Source organism: Zootoca vivipara, chromosome 6 (genome assembly GCF_965207765.1).
Source record: "Zootoca vivipara chromosome 6, rZooViv2.hap1.1, whole genome shotgun sequence".
NCBI classification, from domain to species: Eukaryota; Metazoa; Chordata; class Lepidosauria; order Squamata; family Lacertidae; genus Zootoca; species Zootoca vivipara.
Genome location: NC_142589.1, coordinates 24,941,449 through 24,967,616, shown reverse-complemented (window position 1 = coordinate 24,967,616; position 26,168 = coordinate 24,941,449). Strand labels below are relative to the sequence as shown.

The following is a 26,168-nucleotide window of genomic DNA, read 5'->3' as shown; positions in this document are numbered from 1 at the left end:
TGCACGCAGCTGCCTCTTGACTCCTCTATTCTTCTCCCTCCCCTGCCTCACAGCAGCCGGACTGGTGCATTTAAAGAGAGAGGAAGGAAAGCCTTAAAAAAAAAAAAACTCCTGTAATGTTTGGGGAATTTCAATTGGCATCCCAGGCCTTTTTCCAGCCAACAGAATAACGGTGCAGCTGGGTTTGAATTGCAGGGAACGCCTCCCTGCCTGTTTCCCAGCTCCTGCCGCAGCTGCTCCTCCAGGCAGACAGACAGAGGGGCTGGCTGGCATTCCTGGATCTGATGGGGACAGCTCTCCCCTGGGGCCAGAGAGAGGCCCCTGGCTCCTAGCTGCTGACCACCCCCCCCCCGCCCGATCCCGGAGCGCCCCCATCATGCCGTGGCTGGATTTCTTCTGGGCTTGCTTCAAGAGGCCGAAGGTAAGGGAGCTCCCCCTTCAAAACCTCTCTGAGGCTTTCGCCACGGGTGACAGCTGCCGGGACACTTTCGATTGCCAAGGTCTCCGCTTTGGTTCAATTTCCTCTGCAGCACATTGCCCTGCTCTGCCCGGCTCCTGTTGTTGCATGTTAGGCAGGGAACCAGCCGGCAGCTAAGTTACCTTTTAAAAAAGGCATTTGACACAGCAGAAGCAGCAGCAACAACAACAACAACACCCGTCAGGTTTTAAGATTCTCAAATGCTGCAACTAAAACATCTCAAACTACGGTTGCCGGAATTAAGCAACATATATATGATGCTTTTGGGTGGCCTTTGGCTAAGGCAGTGATGACAAACCTTTTATAATAGATGAAGTGCCAACTGCAACCCAAAACCCACTTATTTATCGCAAAGTGCCAACATGGCAATTTAACCTGAATACTGAGGTTTTAGTTTAGAAAAAACAACTCATATATTAACATATTTTGCCTTAAAAGAAAAACACAATGACAGAGCTTTCAGTGATACAAACAACTTGTAAAAGTTTGCATTAATTTGATCCAAACCAAGTAAGGAAAGCAATCTCATGTGCTTTCATTGACTTAAAATTATTTGGCAGACAATTCCACACTTTAAGGATTCCCCGCTTTTAAGCTCCAACCTGAGCAAGCAAGTGTTCTCAGCATGGCTCTCTGAGCATGTGCAGAGCGGTGCTCCCCCATCACGCTGCCGTTTCCTGAAAGGGCCCCGGGGGCTGCCCCATGTGCTAGCCCCACTCCCTCGCCCAGCCCCGACTGGCCCGTACGCAGGGTGTCCGACATAGCCGTAGGCTGTGTAAACCCTCAACCTCACAGCAGCAGGAGGAGGAAGGTGGCTGGTCAGAACTCTTGGCAGCAGCATGCCTCTGAGCGCGTGCAGAGCAGAGGGTCCCCAAGGGAAAACTGTAGTTCAGATGCACTGGGCAATGTCTGCTGTCTGAGGGCTGAGCCTGCTGGCAACAGCAACATATGAGACTGAATGCTTAGTATCCAGCAGAGAAACCTTAGATCACCAATGCACAGGTTGCAAATGATCTGTGTTATTGTTTGGGGGAAGGAAGAAACCTGCACCCCGAATCTCTCCAACGGAGAAAACGGACAAAATAAAGACAATAGATTTTATTTTTTGGAGGTGGTGGAGAAAATAGGTGTAGCTCGACTGCATGAGACTGTGGGTTACAGTTGCAGGGGGCAGGAGAGGCTATCTGCAGTGGGTGCCCCCAGGGTTTTGGCTTGAACAGAGTCCCACATGCTGTGCTCATACACTGAGCTTTAGTTCTGTATGTCCAGCCTAGTCTGCATGGACTGAGTTCCTATGAACATGTGATGAAAACACACACACACACCCTGCTTCCTTGCAAAGGGGGGGGGGGATTCAGAGGTCAGCCAGAGCTGCAGCATGCAACTGGTTAGGGATCAAGAGGCCGTTTGGGGGCTTTGCCACAAAGAGCCTCCCAAGCCAACAGTTATTTGCTTGCACAAGGCCATTCCAGCGGCTTCTTTAAAAAGAAAACCCACAAATTGTACAGTTGTTACTCAGTTGCTGCGGCGGATCCCCACAATGAGACTGAGCTGCTAGTTCCAAGGTAGACAAGTTCTCCTATTTCCTGGGAAAGCTCAGTTGGTAGCTCAGCATGAGAATCTCAGGATCATGGCTTTGAGCCCCACATTGGCCAAAATATTCCTGCAATGCAGGGAGTTGGACTAGATGACCCTCGTGGCTCTTCTCCGGTTCTACAAATTCTGCTATCCTGTGCAGTGCTGGCACCGAGCTATTTTCCACCTTTGGCAAGGCTATTTTGTGTGGTAGGCAAGGCTAACTACTTGCGTGCACCCCTAAAAAAAAGATTGCTTACTTCCATTTTCAAAAACAGGTGTCTTGTAGAAATGATAAAATTGTTCAAAATATAAATAAAAGCAAATCAGAAATTCATAAGATATAACAAAAAAAAACACAAATCTGTATAAAACAGTGTTCCTCAAAGTGGTCTGCACCCTAGGCAGCTGCTCAGCTGGCTTAAGGATAGCAGGGGCCCTGCTTCTGTGTGTGAAATGCAAGTGCCCTGTCCCCAATGCAAAGTTTCACCTGCTGGATGTGATCAGCTCAGGCTGCAATCCCACGCTTGCTGCAAATCCCACTAATATTTTTATTGTCGTTAATAATGTTTGGGTCCTTCTGTTGTGTCCTTTCGCCCTAAGGTCCCGCGATGGGTTGCAACATTGAAACACAAAATTTAAATCTATAAATCAGCTTGTGCACATGTTCGTCCAGGGACCCACGCTCCACTATATTTTAAGCACCTGGACAATGTCATCTCTCTGTCGAGTTTAATAGTGTGCCAGGGTGGTCCCTGTCCTCCTCACATACTAAGGGAGAAGAGAGAGAAATAGAAGGAACAGAAGAGGGAGAGCCCAGGGACCGTCATGTCGGAGGAAGGCAGCTGTGGAGTCTTGCACGAGATGTCAGAGGGCAGGAATGTCTGCAGGAAATTTATCCCATTTGCTGGAGGGTGAAATCCACCCAAGCCAAATCACAGTCCCTAGGAGCAAGGCTCATTAGGCTGGGGAGAGGCTGCCCCGAAGGTCGCTTGCATTTAATATTCCTCGTACACCCTCTGTAGGAGGCCTCCCCAGAGTCTCAAGGGACCTCGGAGAAGAAGTTTAGGAATGTCCCATTCTCATGAATTTCACTTTCCCACAGGCCTTTGGGGATCCTCTTTCCTGTCTCAAGCTCAGGGGCTTAAGGAAGAGGGACTGGGACACTGGCCTCTAGTTGTTGTGAATCTGTAGGGGTTTGTTTGTTTGTTTGTTTTTAAAGGGGGATAGAAGACTCAAAGGCAGGTCTGGAAAAACTCAGAAATCAGCCCAGCTTTGAGAGTTCCAACCAGGTGGAACACACAGCATGTTGTGGGGAGAGGGACTCACTCCAGTCTCCAGCAAGCTCTTTCAGCTCCTACAGAAGTCTTTGCCACCCTGATATACACCTCCAGGTGTTTTGAACTCCCATCGGCCCTATCCAGCACTGCCATGCCAGCTGGGGCTCCTGGGACATCTGCTCCGAAAGGTCTGGAGCCTGTGATCCTGTGTCTGTTGAGCTGAGAACCTACAAGAGCAAACTTGTTGAGCCACCCAGACCCGGACTTCAATTGTACTCAGAGCTGCCTGTGATGAAAGTGTTCTGTAGCCCAGTTTCAAAACGGTTCCTTCCAATTGCTTATTCCCCTGTTCTTCGATGGCCCTTTTGCAGTCCTGAGTTTTCAGTAGGACAAGCGAAGGTCTCTACAAACCTGCTCCTGATTAGGAAGATGGCGGAGGCTCTTCCTCATCATATATATTTAACTGACCTTTCTACACAAATAGCCCAACCATTGTTTTGGATCTATTATTACCCAAAGGCACTACCATTAGCCACTAGTGTGACCCCTGCACGCCCATGCCCCGCCCCCTGAATACTGCATCACGGTCAGGATCATTAAAAAAAACCCCAAACATATCTGAAGAAGTGTGCATGCTTGCACACGAAAGCTCATACCATTGACAAACTTAGTTGGTCTCTAAGGTGCTACTGGAAGGATTTTTTTGTAAAAACAGTTCTGGAAATTTGGTTGGGATCTTTGTCTATGGCCAAGGTTCCCATGAATAAGGCTTCCAGGGGTTTCAGGGTTTGCATGGGATGTATATAGAGAGGTGTGTGGGTTGAATAACTTACCTTTATTGTTACGTGTTATTTTTTTCAGTGTTTCACATCACTGGACCGGAGGAGGGATGTGGGTGAGTTGCAGTGACCTCTGTCTTCATTCAGTCTTTCATTTGTTGCTGGGACATTTGTTGCATACCACAGGCAGAATACGCAAAATTCTATGCATCCCAGAGAACCCAGATCAGGGCTGTGTGAGCCCCGGAGCCCTAATCAATCAATCAATCAATCAATCAATCAATCAATCATTTATTGTGGTTGACTAAAAGCCATGACAAATTCAATGACAGATCCAGCAAGTCAGTTAAAACCCGCACTCGCTATTCCTCCCCTCCTCCTCCTCCTCCTCCTCCTCCTCCTCCTCCTCCTCCTCCTCCTTCACAATTGTTTATCAATTCATGAACCAAGAACTTATACATTGACCACTAACAATGAAATGTAAGTTGTAGATATTTTTTCCACATTTATTATGCTACTTTTGTGATATACGACATGAGAAAACTTGGTATACTTATTTGTATAACATTATTCTTGTTTATAAAACCCAATAAAAAACCCTAAAAACTAAAACTAAAAGAAATCCAGAGATATACATCCATTTCCAGTCAGTCAAATTAATGAATCGCCTGCACCATGGTAGCCAAGTCTGCCCCTGCCCAGATTCAGGGTCAGGAAAAGCTGAATTGCAGCGTCAAATAGCAAATTGTAACACCCGTTTGCTTATTCTGCACAATTTACTTAACTTCCAGTATACTTGGAGGAGGCCCAAAAGTCACGTGTGTGTGGGGGGGGGTGAATAAAAAAAGTGGTGGGATGAGGAATCCTGAGGGAATCCAAAGGGGTAAGGGGGCTAAAATGCCAAAGGCATGGGGCACTTGCCACTTTTGACTTTGATGAAAGCTGTCCATGCTATACTCCTAGCGGTTGTCAAGTCCCCACTGACTTCTGAGGTGTTTTTCTTCAGTGTCATAAGGACTAGAAACCTGTTGAATTAAAAATAGATTGGCAGTCCCATGACAGTAGTACTGAATTTCTGTGCTTGATTTCCTGATGGCATGTGGCATGGCACCGTCAGGGAGGGGAGCCCAACTTTTCTTCATCTTCAGGGTGTGTGGTCACTTGTTGCTCTGTCTTTTTGATGTTGTGTGTGTCTTGTTGACGTAGGTAGAGAAAGAAAGGAATCCAGTTACACCAAAGTATATACAGGGTTTTTTTTGACAAAAGCTTCATTTCCACCTCACGCTTGTGCTCCTGAACAGCTTCTCTTACGTGGGAACCCGACCTTGCAATGTGGCATATATATTGAAATGTCATGTTCTGAAAATACCTCCTGTTTTGTGAGTGAGAGAAGAGTGCAGTAATTAAAAATATATACACATACTTAAAAGAAGTATTTTATTTTGAAACCAGTATTTCAAAGCATTCCTTCGCCCCCTTCTGCTACAAAGAGTTTACTGATTTCTTCACACCAAGCTCCCTGCATGTAATAATAATAATAATAATAATAATAATAATAATAATAATAAATTATTTATACCCCGCCCATCTGGCTGGGTGTCCCCAGCCACTCTGGGCGGCTTCCAACAGAAATATAAAACACAGTAATCTATTAAACATTAAAAGCCTCCCTGAACAGGGCTGCCTTCAGATGTCTTCTAAAAGTCTGGTAGTTGTTTTCCTCTTTGATATCTGTTGGGAGGGCGTTCCACAGGGCAGGCGCCACCACCGAGAAAGCCCTCTGCCTAGTTCCCTGCAACTTGGCTTCTTGCAACGAGGGAACCGCCAGAAGGCCCTCGGTGCTGGACCTCAGTGTCTGTGCAGAATGATGGAGGTGGAGACGCTCCTTCAGGTATACAGGACCGAGGCCATTTAGGGCTTTAAAGGTCAGCACCAACACTTTGAATTGTGCTCGGAAACGTACTGGGAGCCAATGTAGATCTTTCAAGACCGGTGTTATGTGGTCTTGGTGGCCGCTCCCAGTCACCAGTCTAGCTGCCGCATTCTGTAAGCTTTGCAAGGTTGTTGCAATGGGCCGGCAGGATGATCCCCTGCCCAAAGCCTTCCTCCTCTGCTCTGCAATCAGCCATTTCATGATGAAATATACAATTGCTATCTGTTAATCATACATGAGTATATTCACTTACACGAGGCTCCCAAAAATTGGGGTGTCAGAGAGAAGGGCTGACTGGAGGCTCTTGTTGCCTTCCCATATTTGGGTATGAGTTCATTTCAGCCAGCTTGCAAATAGCCACTGGCCTGGTTGTCTGTGGCAAGTAGGAATTGCAGCTGAAGTCTCAATAGCAGTGACACAGAGGCGTAGCAAGCCCAGGTGGTAACCGGTGCAGATTTTTTTTTGTCAACCCCCCCCCCCCCCCAATGGATCTGGCTCTGGCGAAAAGTGAAAAACATGAATTGCAAAAACACGAGAGCTTACAGAACAAAACCGACTTCAGATATGAAATCAGCATTGAAAGAACATATAAGAACAGTTGAATAATCTCATGCAACAGAAAAATTTTAAAAAATGTTCCCCAGTGGGGGGTGCCGAGTGTAACCCCCCTCCAGGGTGGCACCCGGGGCAACCCGCCCCCATCGCCCCCCCTTGCTACGCCACTGCAGTGACACACAACAGGGTTCATGAAACTGCCTCCATGCTGCTTCTCATTTCCCTCTTTGGACATTTGCAAGGACCTGGTGGGTGCTGGCAGGGGTGCCTGCTTTGCAGAGCAGAGGACGCTGTGAAAATTTGGCTTCTTTACCCAGAAGAGGGTGCTATTTCTCCACTCTCCTCGGCCCCTTTCTCACCCGTGGCAGGCCATGACCTCCTGATCTGCCTAACGCAGTTCCCATTCAGGTCCAAAGGCTGCTCTCTTCTACAGCCTCCTTCCTTTCACTTCTCTCTGGTGACGCTAACCAAACTTCCCATCTATTGTTTCTGGGGTAAACAAGAAGCAAAGGATCTCGAAGCGAACACAGCTGGCTGGTGCTATACCCCAGACGGAGTTAGCTCTAGCGAACAATGGCTTTGGCGCCTTCAGTGAGCAAATTTACTCCCATCGCTCCCAATGTGCCATTTGCCCTGTTAGCTACCTGTGTTTCTCCTAAAATAAGACACGTCTTATATTTATTTTTCCTTTAAAAAAAACACATCACGGCTTATTTTCAGGGGATGTCTTATTTTTTTATTAAGTATGGTACAGCATTATTAAGTATGGTACGGTGCTTTCTTGCGCCACCCACTGAGCCTGCTGCCGGGTCCCAGGGCTTCACGCGGCGCGGCTGAGGCTGCTGCCAGCTCCTGCCGGGTCCTGCAGCTTTGCGTGCCGCCTGCTGAGCCCACTGCCGGGTCCTGGGGCTTCACGCGGCACAGCGCAGCTGAGGCTGCTGCCGGGTCCTGCCGGCTCCTGCGGCTTTGCGCGCCGCCCGCTGAGCCCGCTGCCGGGTCCTGGGGCTTCACGCGGCGCGGCTGCTGCCGTCTGCTGCGGCTTCGCGCGCCGCCCACTGCCGTGTCCTGCGGCTTCGTGCCCACTGCCATGTCCTGCGCCGCCCACTGCCGTGTCCTGCGGCTTCGTGCCCACTGCTGTGTCCTGCGGCTTCGTGCGACACAACGCAGCGTGGTTGAGGCTGCTGCCGGCTGCTGCAGCTTCGCGCGCCGCCCACTGAGCCTGCTGCCGGGTCCTTCCGGGTCCTGCGGCTTCGTACAGCGCGCGCCAAAGCTCCTGCTGGGGCTTCGCGTGGCACACGTTGAGGCTCCTGCCGGGTCCCAGGGCTTCACCTCTCTCTGGGTCCTGCTGGGTCGGGGCTTCACCGACAGGCATCTTCCTTTTCCTCTTACTAATGGAAGCGCCATCCAGACCTGCTCCCACCACTACCCGGTACGGCTTATTTTGGGGGTATGTCTTATATTTTTTAAACTCAAAAAAATCCTGCCATGGCTTATTTTGTAGGCATGTCTTATTTTAGGAGAAACACGGTATTGAAAAGGGGATGAAAACTGGCACGATCGTGGCAGTTGTGGCAATTCCTGGGCAAGACAACTTTGCAAAATGAGAGGAGCCAGATTGCTCTCAGGGCTCCTTGAAGTAATATTTGTGACTAGCAAGGGTGTGCCCAGTGCTGCTGCTTGTCAATTAAAACGACTCATTACATTATCATCGAACTTCACTCTCGATTTGTAATTGGATTTGGTGCTTTAACGAACGATGTGCACCACCTTGAATTCTTGGGAGAGAGTTCTCAAGTTGTAGAGTTGGAAGGAACACCAATGCTCATCCAGTCCAACCCTCCCACAATGCCTTATAAAGGGGATGGTGGTGATGAATGAATGAATGAATGAATGAATGAATGGGTTTATAATTATAATTTATGTATCATCATCTGTGAATCAAGTCAGGCCTCTTTAGGGAAGGAGTTTCAAAGCAGGGAGTGCCACAGCCGAGAAGGCTAAAGCATTCATATCCCAGAGAATTGTACTCCTCCCTTTCCGAAGAGAGAGAATGAAGAGAGAGGCAGGGGCATAACTCAGGCACCTGGAGTGAAGGGGGTGGGGAGATCCACGCATGGGGGGGGGGCGGCAATCTGCCCAGCGGGGCGGCACGGCATGCTCCCCACAGAGTCCGCCTGGTGGATGCAAGCCCCACGCTGCCGTTTTGGGCAGCACGGGGCCCTGAGCAACTGCGTCATTCCCAGGAGAGACGTGTAGCTCGGGTGCGCTGCAGGCCAGGCCCCACGGTAAGTGCCGCGCCCTGCGGTGTGCCATTTTGTCACCCCCTTCAAGGATGACGCCCGGGGTGAACCGCACCCCTGCACTCCCTTTCCTATGCCCCTGAGGGAGGGAGGTAATGTATCTGCTTGGACCTTTGAAACAGCCTTTGGCTGGGGGTGACGACGAGGTGCTTTCCATGTGTTTTTTGGAATCCCAACAGGCCCCAGCCGGGAATGGTCAATGGCCAGGGATGAGGGGGAATTGTTGTTCAATGATACCTCCAGGTCACCAGGTTGGTCACACAGAAGCACACACACATCCACACATCTAAAAAAATGTTTAGGGGTACTTTCATTTTGACTCCAGGAAATCACCATTTTATAGTTCAAATCGGGGAAAATAAATACAGTAAATGGACACAAGTACAAAGATTCACAAAATGTTTAGGGGTATGTGTACCCCTGTGTCCCCCCAGGGAAAAAAAAGCACTACACACATCTTTGACATTTTACCAAAGCAACTCTGTGGACACAGATGACAGCAGAATGCTGTTAATAGTTTTGTTGGGGGTTCCAAAGTCTGGTTTGCAGATACACACAAAAATATAAATCTATTATGTGTGAGCATTCTGTATGTGGGAGCATTCATTGTGGCCTGTTGAATTACTCCATGAAAGTGAGGCCTAGAGGTCTTATTTATTTGTTATTATTACAATCACAGACAACATTGTGCAATCTGACAAAGGGTTTGGAAGAGAGACTGGCCCCCTTAGATGGCACTCTGATTGATAGGTGAGGCTCAGGAGGTGGGGGTTGGACTAGATGACACTTGGGATCCCTTCCAACTTACTGGTCTGTGATTTGATGATAAGGAAGGGGTTCTTTCTTGCTGTGTACTGAAAAGCTCAGCAATTTACTGGAATTGAAAATAAACTGATTTGGTTTGCAAATACTTGGAGCTCAGGGGCTGCCACTTCTCTCTCACACACACAAACAGGAGTGATCAGAGGGAATCTCCCGTCTTGGTTCATTTCTGCAGTCAAACTTGTGATCTCTGCCTCTGAGTCATTCTGGGGTGCTTCACGCCCGGCATCGTTGCTGAAAATAAACCTTCCAGCACCAGTCTCGTCTGCCCTCAAGAAAAGCAAAAAGCAAAACCAAAACCCCAACACCCCAATCTTGGCCAGACAGCTTTTTCCCACTGTGTCTGGACAAGGTTGACAGGATATATCCCAGGCTTGACTATTTGGACCTGGACTTTCTCCTCCTACTGACTCTGGGCTATAGCTGGGGGTGCAGTGGGGCTCCATCCTGCTTATATTTAACACCTTGGAGGGTTTTGCATTTGGGAACCAAGAGACTTTACAGAGTTTCTTTGAGTTCTGATGGCGAAGGGGAAATCAGTGGCTGGTTTTTCCTCATCTTCCAGGGTATCGATTTCAAATCTTGGCTGCTTCTCTGATCTCCCCAAAGCTCTTTGCAGTTTTCCTCTTATCAGTCCTCACCATACTCTGCCTTCCTTGATATCATTGCACCTCTGGGAGCCGAAGTGAGCCACATCAGTGCCATTTGCTTTTTGATCCTTCTCCGCAAGAGCTTACATTAGATAATGCTGGAGGTGGTGAAGGGCAGTGGCAAAAGTTCCTTTCATTGTATATAAAGCAACCAATGTTCCTTTCTAACAAAAATAAGCCAGAAGCTCTTTGGTTTGTGAATGGTATTACATTTGTAGCTCAGCTTTCTTCCGTCATGGAACCCAGACGCAGTGCATGTGGTTCTTATCCATAAGAACACCAGAAGAGGCTGCTGGATCAGGCCGATGGCCCATCTAGTCCAGCATCCTGTTCTCACAGTGGCTGAACAGTTGCCTGCGGGAAAGCAGCAAGCAGGACCCAAGCACAAGAGGCCTCTCCCCTCCTGTGGTTCATAGCTGCCAAGTCTCCCACTGAAAAAGGCGGGATCAGCAGCGGCGCGGCACCAGAAGTCACTTCTAAGCATGTCTGGACCGGCGCTGCCCGATTTCTGGTGCCCAGGCATGGGCAGAGCGGTATCCGAAATGGAGCCTTCCTGGCAGGCAGGAAATCTGGGGGATTTCCAGGATTTTTTTCTATTCAGGATAACAGCGGGAAACGGATTTAAATCCCGGGGCTTCACGTAAAAAACGGGAGACTTGGCAGGTATGCTGTGGTTTCCAGCAACTGGTATTGAGAAACATTGCTGGCTCCAGCTGTATAGGCAGAGCATAGCCATCACGGCTAGTAGCCATCAAGATAGCCCTCTCTTCCATTAATTTGTCTAATCTTCTTTTAAAGCCACCGAGCTTGGTGGCCATTACTTCCTCCCCACAAAGAGGGCTGGGAAAGTTCCCCATCAGAAATCCTGGAGGACTGTTGCCAATCAGTGTGGACAATCCTGAGACAAGTGGACTAATGGTTGAACTCAGGAAAAGGAGGAAATTTCCAGAGGACCCAGTGTGGAATTCTTTCAGGAAGTTTTAAGTCAACTACCGGTAGCACTTTTCAGATTTATTGTAGTTGTCAGAAGTGGCCTTAGGGACTTGGGTGGCACTGTGGTCTAAACCACTGAGCCTCTTGTGCTTGCCGATCAGAAGGCAGTTCGAATCCCTGCGACGGAGTGAGCTCCTGTTGCTCTGTCCCAGCTCCTGCCAACCTAGCAGTTCGAAAGCATGCCAGTGCAAGTAGATAAATAGGTAACACTGCAGTAGGAAGGTAAACAGCGTTTCCATGCACTCTGGCTTTCGTCATAGTGTTCTGTTGTGCCAGAAGCGGTTTAGTCATGCTGGCCACATGACCCGGAAAGCTGTCTGTGGACAAACTCCGGCTCCCTTGGCCTGAAAGCAAGATGAGTGCTGCAACCCCATAGTCGCCTTTGACTGGTCTTAGTCAGGGGTCCTTTACCTTTACCTTACTATGAGGCATGTTGAAATGGTGAATCTGTGAGTGGGCATACGTGGGCATTCGGGCTGCGGCCCACAGGAAACTGTCTGGAATAAGTCCAACTTAAAGGGTCAAAGTTCATTCTGCTCCATGGTGGATTGTGTCCTGCCTCGATCAGTGTCTGGCAGAGATGAAGGAGTGCTTGGATTTCCCACCTAATGTTCAGAAAGGTTTTTGGCCATCTTGATACAAACAAATTCACAAGGCAGGGATACGTCACGGCACTCCGCATGAGCGTAAAAATAAAATGCAAGCTTTTAAAATGTGTGACTTAAACTTCAAACTTTCCAGCGCGTGGTTACAGGAAAACTCTTGTGTCGAAATAAGAAGTGCAGTCAGACAGTTACACAACATCTCCTTTCTTCTCCTCTCGGGAGAGTCTGAATTTTCATGCCTTCCCCAGCTGTGAAAGTTTCCACTCGCCTCTGAAGCCCCGTCCACCCCCCACCCGGCCAGCCATGATTTCCGGCCCCATCCCGCTCCTAAACACAGAATAGTCATCCAGCTCTAGGAAGGCCTCCTGCTTGCTTGAGCATCCCGGCAGAAGCTTTGAGCACAGCGACCCTTGATGGTTTGCGGAGAGGCATGCATTCAAAATCTGGACCGCAGGCAGATGTCAAAAGCGCCTCGCATTCTCTATCCATACCAACTCTGCCCACATTTTGCAGCGGGTATGAATTATACGCATTGAACATTTGTGCCTGGATTGATTTATAGAGCTTCTGCAAGCAGGGAGGGGAACTGTGAGAAGAGGATGCTGGACTAGTTGGGCCCCCTTTGGCCTGATCCAGCAAGCTCTTCTTAGGTTTTTAACGGAATCGCCTTCTCCACCATGGGAGGAAATCTGATTTAATCTTCCTGCTACTGGACAGATTTTCTCCCCTGCCACAAAATCATGAAAACAGAGAACACAACACTGTGCTTCCTCTGAACTGTGCCCAGGACTGTGAAATACACACAACCGGATCACAAAGTGCGCATCTGTGTACCTTGTGGGCACAGGGACCTCCTTTGCAGCACATTCACAATCCCTGGAGGAGGAGGAGCTATAAGAAGGTGGCAGTTTGTGGGGGGGGGGGCTGAGGCCTCCTGGGCATAGCTGCCAAGTTCTCCCTTTTTTTAAGGGAAATTCCATCATGCTGAATGGGCTTCCTCGCGAGAAAAGTGAAAACTTGGCAGCTATGCTCCTGGGGTTTCCTGGCTCAGGTGCTGCACTTGTCACATGAGTTAACCCTCTCCCCCTGAAGGAAGAAAAGCGCCCCCCCCCAAAGGCAGCGCGAACCAGCTCCGATCTTCTTGTTGTTTAGCAATTTGGAAAATAGCTTCCAGAGTCCTAAGTAAGGCAGGAAATCCACTGCAGGCTCCAAACATCCTCCTGAGGATTAAGAGGAAGTTTTGGTGTGCAAGGCAGGCAGGACTTAACCCTTTCCCAACCCATCCCTTCTCCCCTATAAATACTCTCCCTCTACCACCGTTTTTTAAACCATGCTCAGAAAATAAATGTGGATCTTGTTGAGGTGGGAATGGCATCAGAGGGGGGAATTGAAGTGGGTGAGGGATGGGTGGGTGAAGCATCCCTCTTTCATGCCAACCCTTCCCCATTAGTGCCTTCCTCCCCCATCGCCATTATCCTTGCAGATGTGTATTGGTGAAGGTGTACCACTCCCCCAAAGAACATAGACTGAACATAGACCAGTGTGCCTGAAGCTTTGCCTCTTCTCCCATTTGACCCCCACAAAAGCCCTGTAAGGTAGGTAGGCTGAGGAAGAGTAACTGGCCCAAAGTAACCCAAATAGGGATTTGAAGCTGGGGACCCAGGTGGCGCTGTGGTTAAACCACTGAGCCTAGGGCTTGCTGATCAGAAGGTCGGCGGTTCAAATCCCTGTGACGGGGTGAGCTCCCGTTGCTCGGTCCCAGCTCCTGCCAACCTAGCAGTTCGAAAGCACATCAAAATGCAATGCTATAGCGGGAAGGTAAACGGCGTTTCCATGTGCTGCTCTGGTTTGCCAGAAGCGGCTTTGTCATGCTGGCCACATGACCTGGAAGCTATATGCCGGCTCCCTGGGCCAATAATGCGAGATGAGCGCGCAACCCTAGAGTCGGTCACGACTGGACCTAATGGTCAGGGGTCCCTTTACCCTTTACCTTATCCCTCTGTCCTAGCCTGGTGCTCTAACCACTGTACCTCACCTTCATCCTGCTGGTCTAGTAACAGCCATTCAGAGCAGCTTCCAACCAAGAACAGATGAGAATGCGTGAAATGACAGCCTGCATACTAAGAGCCAACAGATTAAAGCCAACAATTGTAAAAGCAACAATGGAATTTTTTTTTTTACAAAATAGCAGCACAACTAAATATTAAAAGTTTGTGGAAATAAAAGTCAAGAGAAAGGAAACTGGGCCAAAGTGGCAGGTCCAGGGCCTTGGTGGTGGTGGCCCCACCATCATGAAAGCCCTGCCCCTTATTTTCATTGCCTTAACTGGTTGTGCCATTGGTCCTCCAGAGCCAGAGGATGGATGGATGAAGTTTACTTTCCCACAAAGCAGCTTACAGCATAATTCAAAACACTGGAGCGACAGAGCATTAGTAAGTTCTAAAATTGCCTAATTTTTAGACAAATTAATTTAATATTACAAAAAAACTATATAGGTTTAAGTACATATATACAATGCAAAACAAGTGTTAATCACTAATAAAGTTTCTGGCACTGCATTTAAGCCAGAAATCAGCATCAGTCTGGAAGCGGGCTAAGCGCCCCCCTCCCTGTCTGGCCTCACCTGTTGGACGGCAGCCCTGCCATCCTCGGAGCAGCTCGGCAGATGCTCGGAAAGGGGCCGCGGCTGCCCCCTAGTGGCGTTTCCGAGAAGGCTCTTCGAAGCAGGCTTCCCCGACGTGGCGATTTGCTGGTGTCTTTGGCGCCCGGTTGTGGGGGGGAAGAGCTTTGAAAGCTGAGTTGCACCGTCCCTGCCGGTGCCTTTCCTCTCCCTTCCGAGCCCGGGGGAGCCCCAGCGGGTTCTGCTTTCCCGGCGAGGGCGTGGCCGTCGGGGAGGAGCCTGCCCTGCCCTGGATCTCCCTCGCCGAGGCGGCGCAGAGGCGCAGACGGAGGATGGAGCGGCCGGGCGCAGCAAGAGGCTCCCGACGGCGCGCCCTGTCCGGAGGCGGAGGCAGGACCGGCGGGCGCTCCTTCTCGCGGCTGCTGCGGGCGCGCAGAGCGGGCGTCGGGGCCGGCGGAGGGTCCCGAGGAAAGCCAGGTAAGCGCCCGCCCGCTCGCGGTCCAGGATTGGGCACTTTTCAGCCTCTACTTTTCCCGCTACTCTTGTCTGGTTCCGCTTTACGCGGTTGGACTGATTTACTTGCTCCATTGCATTTACTGTACAGGTTCCCCAAGTTGATGGGCATTGCCATTCAAATGGCGAGCCTGTGCCGAGTCATGTGATTGATTAGGGGGTGTCTCACTTGCCACCTCTTAATATTTTATTCAAGTTGGCACCCCTACCTCCAAGGATCTCCAGGCGGCCTACGTGGTTCTCCCCCACCTCGTTTAATCCTCACAACAACCCTGTGAGGTAGGTTAGACTATGTAACTGACTTGTCCAAGCCACATCCCGCCTCTCGCCTTCCCTTCTTAGTCATTGTTTCTGTGCCCACCATAGCTGTCAAGTTCTCCCTTTTTTTTTAAGGGAAATTCCCTTATGCTGAATAGGCTTCCTCGCGAGAAAAGGGAAAACTTGACAGCTATGGTGCCCACTGAGGCACCCTCTTGCAAATGCTTAGTGTTGGCAAACCAATCACATTCCCCTCAATCCGCCTCTGGCCTAAGGTCACCCAGTGAGCTTCATGGATGAGCGTGGGGATTTGAATCTTGGTCTCCTGGTCCAAGGTTCTAACCTAGGGGTCAGCAAGGTTTACCTCACCTGAGCTGGTTCACTCCAGCGGATATCCCTCCATGGCCCGCATTTTCCGGCGTCTGTGCAGATGCCATTTCCAGTGCCGTGGAAGTGAGTCCCCATGCCACGCTGCATCGGTTTAGCGCATTGTGCGGGGACTCGCCAAGCGGGCGGCTCGGTTTGGGGGCGTCTCATGGGCTGGTTAAACAACCCCCGTGGGCTGCTTGTGGCCCATGGGCCTTAGGTTGCTGACCCCTGCTCTAACCTATGGGTAGGCAAACTAAGGCCCAGGGGTCGGATCTGGCCCAATCGCCTTCTAAATCTGGCCCATGGACGGTCCGGGAATCAGCGTGTTTTTACATGAGTAGAATGTGTGCTTTTATTTAAAATGCATCTTTGGGTTATTTGTGGGGCATAGGAATTCGTTCATCACCCCCCCCCCCAAAAAAAAAATTGTCCGGCTCCCCACAAGGTCTGAGGGACAGTGGGCTGTCCCCCTGCTGAAAAAGTTTGCTGACCCCTGCACTAACCAGTACACCGCACTGACTTTTTATGGTCGAGGGGACCAGGGTGCCTCTTTATAGAGAGCTGGCCGGTAGGTGGGACACAGTCCTCCAGGCAGCAGAGGCTGTTGAATAATGACTTCAGACGGAAGCCACCTTGGGGAATGCTTGGCTGCTGAAAGAGCTCTCCGCAAGGTGAAAGCCAGCAGCTCAGGGAGAGAGGCTGGAAGCCAACTCCCACAGGGCCGTCTCAAGCATGTCGGGCGCCCTGGAGCCGTGGTGCAGAGATCGCTCCGGCGCCCCTGCCCTGGTGTGCAGGCGCACCCTGTGGAATGCCCTCCCACCAGAGGTCAAAGATAACAACAATTACCAGACCTTTAGAAGGCATCTCAAGGCAGCCCTGTTTAGGGAAGCTTTTAATGTTTGATGGATTTCTGTATTTTAATATTTTGTTGGAAGACAAAGTGGTTGGGGGAACCCGGCCAGATGGGCGGGGTATAAATAATAAATTATTATTATTATTCCGCACGGCTTTGTCATGCGGCGCCCCCCTGCCGGCCCGGCACCCTGCCGCCCTGCACCACCCAGCCTACCCCTAGAGCCGGCCCTGAACTCCCAGTTACTTGCAGGGAGCTGGAGGTTTTTAATCTCTGAACACAGAGAGGATTAAAAAACACAACCATCTGAATTCCAAAGCAGTACCTTCCATTATTCCCGCCTCCCATTCTATTGCCGGCATCTCCCAGGAAGAGGTTCCTGGAAAGCCAATGCTTGTTGGTGTAGGCAGGCTTCTGTATCTGCATGCAGAGGAGAGGGTTGAGGTGTATCAGGTTCCCTAGTGGTGTCTTAGCACTGGGAACTGACATAGAATCATAGGACTGTAGAACTTGAAGGGATCTCAAGGGACATCTAGACTAACCCCCGGCAATGAGGTTCAATGTTGAGTGTGGGGAGAGTGGCAGTTCTAGAAGGGAGGACCTCAGGGTCACAGGCAGCGTGGCAGTTTAGGATAAACCTAAGTTGGCTGCCACCCCATGTGTGAAGAAGCTGCACCCCTGGAATGAATTATATTTCCTTCAGCTCCTATGAAACCTCTGTGTGAATGGTAAAGTGGGATGAATCTTCCGTAGGGCAGGAGCTCCCACTGCAGATGTCCCTGTAGGAAAAGCCCCACTCGTAAGATCGACATCACATGCCAGCTTCTAACCGGGATTTGTGCCAGTTCTTACGCCTATGATGCCTGAGTCATCTCTTCAAGGGGGAAGCCCTGATAAACTCCCTAGCAGAACTTCCCCAAAGGAAGGAGTTTACCAGCAGGCTTCCCCAACCAGGTGCCCTCCAGCGCAGCGCAGCTGACTGGGCTGATGGGAGTATGTGATCCACAAGTAGGCTATCTGCTGAGTGCAGTTTGCCTTCTGAAACAGCAAAGCCTGCTGCCCCAAACTGCTTGTGGCCATGGAAACCACCCCCCTCAATCAATGCTCAGTAAAGAGCGGATATAATCTGTCTCCCACTTTCTGCCAACTTTCTGCGAGCAAACTAGGGTGAGTGCTCAATAAATGCATCATATGGAGGAAGCCCGGGTCCCTGGTAGCTCAGTTGGTAGATCAGGAGACTCAGGGTTGCAGGTTCGAGACCCACATTGGGCAAAAGATTCCTCCATTGCAGGGGGTTGGACTAGATGACCCTCGTGGTCCCTTCCAACTCTATAATTCTGTGCCTCTGTCTTAGAGCCACCTACACAGTCTTTTCCCTCAAAGAAATCAGGGCACTGTAATTTACAAATCTCTCACTAATTCCCAGCAACCTTTAAGAAATTTAAGCTTGTTTAAATGTTAACCTTCTGGCCACTCATAGAAGACCCCAGGAAGAAGACTCGGCTGTGCCCCCCACCCCACAATTGCTTGAATTGTAGCCCTTCTTAGAGACCATTGTTTCAGGAAAAATGCCTGCTTCCTGTGCTACAATGTGACATAGTTTTTGTTTGCTTGTTTTTCAATGCATCTTACCAAAAGGCACAGGGTTAAAACTGCAGGTGCTGGCATTTTTCTGCACAGAAGAAAAGCTTGAAGGTCTGGGAGGGCCCTGCTTTTATTCTCTGTCTCACCCTGCTTTGCTTCCCCAGTGACTCCTGCCTATAAAGTGAGGGGGTTCCTTTCAACTCCTGAAGGTATGGATTAGCCCGGAATACAGGGATTCTTCAGCTGCGCTGCTTGAATTGCTGGGGGGCTGGACTAGATGACCCTTGGGTCCCCTCCATGAGAAGATGAGTTGATGACAGTCAGGGGGGTGGTTCAGACTGGGGCGGTGGCTGCACACAGGAAGCTGTGATGCAAGCTAGCTAGTGTGGAGGCAAGTTCATTGTACAAGGAGCAGTTGATTCTTGTCTCCTAGTTTTGAACCCCCACCTCTGTCTCTGTGAAAAAGGGCCCCATTCCTACATCGGCTGACCAGGGTCCCTCTCCCTGTGTTCTGTCACACACTCGCCTGGGCGGTGGTGTCGGCTGCCGTTCCCCAGCGCTGTGTTACAAGCTATTAATACCCCCCCTGCGCGTGGGCCCGGCTCAATGCTGCCCATTCATCACGCTGGCTGAGGCAAGCTGTTGGCATGTGGGCGATTCTGCCTCCTCCCGGCCCCTCCTGCCAGCAGCACCCCAGTGGTTGGTCTCCTTTGGGGTAGAGATAGAAGCGTGAGTGTTTCGCCCTCGGTCATGCTGGCCGGCTGCCTCTCCAGCGCCTCATTTCAAGAAGGATACTGACAAGCTGGAACGTGTCCAGAGGAGGGCAACCAAAATGGCCAAAGGCCTGGAAACAATGCCTTATGAGGAACGGCTTAGGGAGCTGGGCATGTTTAGCCTGGAGAAGAGAAGGTTAAGGGGTGATATGATAGCCATGTTCAAATATATTAAAGGATGCCATATAGAGGAGGGAGAAAGGCTGTTTTCTACTGCTCCAGAGAAGCGGACACGGAGCAATGGATTCAAACTACAAGAAAGAAGCTTCCACCTAAACATTAGGAAGAACTTCCTGACAGTAAGAGCTGTTCGACAGTGGAATTTGCTGCCAAGGAGTGTGGTGGAGTCTCCTTCTTTGGAGGTCTTTAAGCAGAGGCTTGACAGCCATATGTCAAGAATGCTTTGATGGTGTTTCCTACTTGGCAGGGGGTTGGACTGGATGGCCCTTGTGGTCTCTTCCAACTCTATGATTCTATGATTCATTCAGTTTTGTACGTTTAGGGCCTGGGAAATATTTCCTGCTTCCAACTCACCCACCCAACCCCCAAGTTCTTTGGTTCCTTGTTTTGGATGAGGAAAGGAAAGGAAAAGTCTTGAAAGCCTCATTGACGCCCAATGTTTCCCCTCTGGAATTCAGGAAAATGGAGTCGAGGGTCAGCGTCAGCCCTCCCTGACCTGCCACACTCCAGATGTTTTGTCTGGGGGCTGATGGGAGTTGTAGTCCAAAGAGAAGCACCAGGTGGGCAAAGCATGCCTGGAAGAGACGAAGGATCTAATCCCCACCTGGCCACAAAGCTGTCTGGGTGTGACTTTGGGGGCCAGTTGCTGTCTCTCGGCCTAACTGACCTTGAAGGTTTGTTGTGGGAATTAAATGAGGAGACAGAGAAATACGTATCACCACCTTGAACTCCTTGGTGAATAGGGCGGTGTATAAATGCAATAATAATAATAATAATAATAATAATAATAATAATAATAATAAAATAAATAGTAATAAGTCCAGTGGCTACAAGGGGCTTGTCCACAGATAGCTCAGTCAGTAAAGCATGAGTTGTGGGTTCAAGTCCCATAGTGGGTGAAAGATTCCTGCATTGCAGGGGGTTGGACTAGATCAGGCATCCCCAAACTTCGGCCCCCCTCCAGATGTTTTGGACTACATTTCCCATCATCCCTGACCACTGGTCCTGTTAGCTAGGGATCATGGGAGTTGTAGGCCAAAACATCTGGAGGAGCGCCGAAGTTTGGGGATGCCTGGACAAGATGATGCTCGTGGTCCCTTCAGATTCTATGTGTTTAATGTTAAAATTACCTGTGTCAATGACATTAATGCAATGTGCTCTGCATGGGGCTGCCCCTGAGCCTGGTCCAGAAGCTCTAGCTGGGGCAGAATGAGGCAGCCAGGCTGCTGATGGGGGCATCTGGCCAAGAACATAGGACAAGTGACAGCAATGAGAAGCCGAGCCTTTAGTGTCCCCAGCCCAGGCCTGCGGAACTCTCTGCCAATAGAGAGATGCATTCTATGCCAACTTTTAAACGCCTGCTGAAAAGTATTCTATTTTGTCAGGTGTATGCTGGCAATTAAGAGTACATCCTTCTGCAATGGTTCCTTGGTGTCTGTTTTAAACAAAAGGTCTTACACACACACACACACACACACACACACACACACACACACACACAGGTTACCTCCTAACTATGCCTCTGAAGAAAGGTACTCCGTTTTATGGAAGAAAAAGAACATGCCCAGAGACCCTTTATTGAACCTACAACATTCCCCATCTCCAATAGAAAAGTAGCCACCCCTATTCCAGATGGGAAGCATTGTGTTTAGGTTCAAAGGGGCTTAATCATTGCCAGTTTCCTGAGGTAAATAGGCTGCCCCTCCCCCCCGCAATAGTTCATAGGGAAAACCCATATGTGCACTTCCATGTATACTTTGGGGAGGGGGCGAGATTCAAGTTGTTGTGGAAACATGGGTGTAGCCAGAATTTTTGTTGGGGTGGGCAGGACATCTGTGTGTGTGTTTGGGGGGGGTCAGAACTGACATGAATGGCCAGTTAGTAAGTATTCCTATTGTTTTACTTGATCTAGAGGGCCCTGGTTGGAAACAGTGAAATAGTGCCTAGTCCTGATCCAGTTTGGGCTCCCCCATAGGCACATTTTGTGGGGGTGGGGTGGTAGTTAGGGGTAGGCATGGGCGTACCCAGCACGGGGCAGGGGGGCAGCTGCCCGCCCTAGAAGCAGGGCCATGGGCAAGCTAGGCAGCTGCCTAGGACGCCGTCATGGAGGGGCGCTGCCAGCCTGCCCGCCGCTTGCACTATGGCCAGGACCCCGGCGGAGTGCGCAGCCATGGATGAGAGCTGTGCTGCCGGCTGGGCTGGTGGGCAGAGGTGGAGGCGGAGCGCAAGTTCGGCGTTCCCGCCCACCATGCCGCGCCCTCCCTCCAGCTCCCCGTTGTGCCCTCTGGCAAGGCCAAGCGCAGCGGGGAACCAGAGAGCGCGACGGGAAGCTGGAGGGTGCGGCGGGGCAGGCAGGAATGCCGAACTCGCGCTCCGCTGGGCTGTGCTCCGCCTCCCGCCTCTGCAGATACTCTTTGCTGGCTTTCGTGGACCTGGCCTGGACATGCAGTTGTAGCGCAGTTTCTCTCACACTGCAAAGATATGCGGAATTCTCCCCAGTGCAACTCTGGCTCCGGCTAAGCTGCCCTGCAACAAGGGGCAAGGAAAGTGTACATGAGCACGTGCTTGGGGCAAAGGGCTGAAGAGAGACCTGGTTGCTAATCCACCCTAGCCAGGATTGCAGAATGCAGTGAAGGGTAGAAAGGAAAGAGCCAATCGCCTGCATGAAAATGACAAGGAACTGCCAACATTCCCCACCCACCACTATTGGAGTGACTCATAGATGGAGGGGCCAATGGGGTGTTCCTGTGCTGTTGTCTTGCCACACGATGGACCCACTCCCTGTCCTGGAGTTTTGCTTTTGCCTGAACTGACCCCCACAAGGACTATTTCAGGGCACAAGTGGTAGGATTTGACTCAGTTCACTCTAGTCTGGCTGGGGCAGCCAGCTCAGGGAAATGGGGTCCTCTGGGCCCTTGCCCATACCAGTGCCTGGCATACTGTTTGAATGGCCAACTCAAGGAGGGAAGGGAGGAGGGAGGGGTGGGCATCTGGGCCACCTGGGCTTGGGCTGTCTAATTGTTGAAGTGTGCAAATGTGAGCGGAGTCAGTTTCACCTGGGCTCCGTAGCCCTGCCCACGTTCCCACTTTGTGGCCCCTCCCCTCCCGTGCCTTGGCCCTGCCTCTTGCCCCCCCCCCTCCAGTTTTGATCCTGGGTACACCCCTGGGGGTAAGTCAAATCGCAGTTGTCCCGAAGTCACTCCACGTTTTGCTCTTTCTCTCCCCCTGCGAAAGCAGGCCTTGCAGATGGTCAGGCTGTGAGGCTTTATGCCCAATTTAGGTTGTGCTGCAACAAAGCCAGCTATTTTCAAGTGTATTTGCACAGACAATTCCAGCACCTTCACCACAACCCTTTTACCCACAAGGAGGATGCCGGGGGGGGGGGGAGGCTGGATGTGGCTTTGGTTTTGCCCAGTGGCAGAGGAGGAGGAGGAGGAGGAGGAGGAGGAGATGGTGGCAAGGCAGGAAGAGGATGCGGCTGCATTGTTGTTAAGCAGTTGAGCTCAGTGCAGGGTTATGGTTAGGAAGCCACTGACGCAGAGAGGTTGTTCCTGAGCATGCCATCCATGTCGCTTCTCATGGAGACTTCAATAGCGGGGAGCCTCCTTTCAGTTCACTTCCCGGCTTTCAGTTCATTGACTTGGTTGGGTTTCACTACATCCAGCTGCATTACATGTGGCATAGAATCCTTGAAATGCAGAGCTGGGGGGGGGACCCCAAGAATCATCTAGTCTGACCCCCCTACAACACAGGAATGCAGCAATATGTATATATTTACATGGCAAAATTTGTGGACTCTGTCAGTGCCATCCTGTGCACATTTAATGCAGTGAGCTCAAAGGGACTTGCTGCCTTGTAAATAGTACCCAGCTCTACCTCTCTTTCAACTCAGAACCAGTGAAGGCAGTGAAGGTCCTGTGTGAGTGCCTGGAGGCGGTTGGAGGTTGGATGGCAGCTAACAGATGGAGGTTGAATCCTGACAAGACAGAAGTACTGTTGGTGGGGGACAGGAGACGGACAGGTGTGGAGGACTCCCTGGTCCTGAATGGGGTAACTGAGCCCCTGAAGGACCAGGTGCGCAGCCTGGGAGTAATTTTGGACTCACAGCTGTCCATGGAGGCGCAGGTCAATTCTGTATCCAGGGCAGCTGTTTATCAGCTCCATCTGGTACGCAGGCTGAGACCCTACCTGCCTGCGGACTGTCTCGCCAGAGTGGTGCATGCTCTAGTTATCTCTTGCTTGGACTACTGCAATGCGCTCTACGTGGGGCTACCTTTGAAGGTACCAAGAAACTACAATTAATGCAGAATGTGGCAGCTAGACTGGTGACTGGGAGCAGCCACCGAGACCACAGAACACCGGTCTTGAAATACCTACATTGGCTCCCAGTTAGTTTCCGAGCACAATTCAAAGTGTTGGTGCTGACCTTTAAAGCCCTAAACGGCCTCAGTCCAGTATACCTGAAGGAGCGTCTCCACCTCCATCGTTCTGCCCGGACACTGAGGTCCAGCACCGAGGGCCTTCTGGCAGTTCCCTCGCTGTGAGAAGCCAAGTTACAGGGAACCAGGCAGAGGGCCTTCTCGGTGGTGGCACCTGCCCTGTGGAACGCCCTCCCATCAGATGTCAAAGAGAAAAACAACGACCAGTCTTTTACAGGACATTTGAAGGCAGCCCTGTTTAGGGAAGCTTTTAATGTTTAATAAATTATTGTATTTTAATATTTCTGTTGGAAGCCGCCCAGAGTGGCTGGGGAAATAATAAACAAACAACAACAACAACAATGTTGCATGCTTCCCCAGGGTTCTGTTTCCTTGGAGGGGAAGGACAAAGGAGACTGTAGCATAGGATGGAAAAGCTCACAGAGTTAACACCCCAATAGGTTTTGCCTCCTCATTCAGTTCCCAGGGAAGTCCCAAGCCCAGCACAGAACAAGAAAAGCCTCTGTGTCTCCAGCTTATAGCACAATCCATCTCTCCTCCCCTTCTCTGTCATACCAACTCTTACACAGTCCCCCTTTCCCTATTGACTGCTGGCATCCTGCCAGGTGAGGTGGGAAAAGGCCCAGCCATGTGTCTCTTTGGCAACAGAGGTAACTCTCTGGACATGTAAATGGCAAGGACCTAACTAGTCACCTTTAGCAAAGACACTAGACTAGCTGGTTCAGCAGCTTCTCCCCCTAGATTCTAAACCTCACCGAGTTTATTAATATTTTGAGAAAATTGAGAAATCTTATGTCGGCTTGCATTTTGCCATGAAAATTGTGCATCATGTTTTGTGAGGGGCTTGAAGGTTTTTGTTGAATAAGCAGTTTATAACTCTTGTTGATGGGATAAATAAGAGCGCTGCTGGATGAAACCTACTCTGTCCAGCTTTCTGTGGTCTTCTATTTAATCTGTACCATATTTTTCGACTTGCCTTTTTTGTGGGTACCCTGCTTTAGGGTGGAAAACTTGGCTTAGAGTTGCTTCAACGACGGTGCGGCTTTGAAGAGGGAAGCATCGAAACTGGGCTTGCGTGAAGACCCTGCGCTTCCTTCTAACCATGTCCTGGGTGTGGTGTATTAGAGAAACCAAGGAGCTTTGAAATACTTTGCAACTTTTGCTGATGGCTTCCTCTTGGTCAGTGCTGGTGTGACAGGTCGTCTGGGAGAGGGAACCGCCCTGTGTGATGGTTGGAAAGGAGGTTGGGAGGTTTCTTGGATTGCTCTTTGCCATTTGGCAGGTGAGAAAACACAGCTGCGGAGCTGGCAAGTGGGGCATCAGGGATCAAAGTCTTTCTGGGGTGTGTTCGCGATTAAACCGAGAGGGTCCCACACGAAGCAGTTGCGATTTCTGGACCTTCGAATCCAGGCTTGTGCGCATGTTTCAGATTAAGGGTGGGTTGGGTTGAAGGGATGGTTGTGTTCTCAGTCTTAAAGGGTTTCATGTTGTTTCATATTGTTGGAGAGTGAGTAATGGGGGAACAGGGGCAAAACTAACTGTTGAAACACTTTTCAGTAGGTAGCATTTGAGCTGGCAAATCTGGGTGATAAAGCAGACTCTCTCTCTCTCTCTCTCTCTCTCTCTCTCACACACACACACACACACACACACACACAGAGAGAGAGAGAGAGAGAGAGAGATGTTTGCAGGACAGAATAAAGTTGTTTATTGTAGGATATGCATAACTTGGATGGATAAGGTTTCTAGGTATAGCCTAACTTTCTGATGTTGGAAGGAGCTTGTATAGCCCAAACGTTCCTGCCCTTTGACAAAATGGAGAGCGCTGCCAGACTTGAGGAAGTCCGGAGGTTTGCGGAGGTGTGGAAAATCTGTCAGCCCCAAGCAGAGGGGTGCCAGAGGGAATGCAGCCCACTTTTGAAGGCAGGAGGGGTGTGCAAAACCCAGCCACCTTTTTATTAATAGAGGCGGAAATGCTTGGATGTGGTGGATCTTCGAGCAGCTTCTAGTCACAGGTGATGCTTGATGGGAAGCAACCGCCCTCAGCTTCCACAACTCTCTTCCCTAGCCGCTGCAGCCCCCACAGTACCTGTTTGCAGGTACTGAAGTATTTTGGGAACGGGGCAGGGTGGGGATCTGGAGCTGAATGAAGGGGTGTCTTGTTTCAGGCCAGATGTGCTGAGTTGCCCCCAGTCTTGGGGGGGGCTGCCCCGCATGCATGACATCACACATGGGCACCCCCAACCTGGCCAGGCACACTTGGCTCGCCATTCCTCCCACGACCAACCACCTTCCTGAAAGGTGCCCTGGTGTGTCCTTTTGAGGATTGTCACAAAGTTGAAAATATTGGAGGGACTGCCCCCCTTGCCCCCCTAGATGACACCCCTGTTTGGGGCCAAAATGGCAGCGCTCTGGTGGCTGACAAGCAAAGCTGCCTTTCAGTATGAGAGATAGAATCAGAGAATTGTAGGGTTGGAAGGGACCCCCAAGGGTCATCCAGTCCAACCCCCTGCAATGCAGGAATTGCAGCTTAAGATTCCCTGAGAGATGCACGCATTCAGCCTTTCCAAGGAAGGGGAATCCATCACCTTCTCAGGTAGTAGAACATG

The 26,168-nt window shown here is 50.4% G+C and overlaps 1 protein-coding gene across 1 annotated transcript in view; it reads left to right on the top strand.

The window, feature by feature from the left end:
- Positions 1-289: 289 nt before the first annotated feature.
- The window catches only part of STARD8 (StAR related lipid transfer domain containing 8), a 72,892-nt gene continuing 47,013 nt past the window's right edge, over positions 290-26,168 (top strand). Inside the window, exons 1-2 of the mRNA XM_088671807.1 lie at positions 290-421; positions 4,195-4,228. Of these exons, the coding sequence (XP_088527933.1) occupies positions 377-421; positions 4,195-4,228 (79 nt within the window). The 5' untranslated portion in view covers positions 290-376. The remainder of the gene's footprint in view (positions 422-4,194; positions 4,229-26,168) is intronic.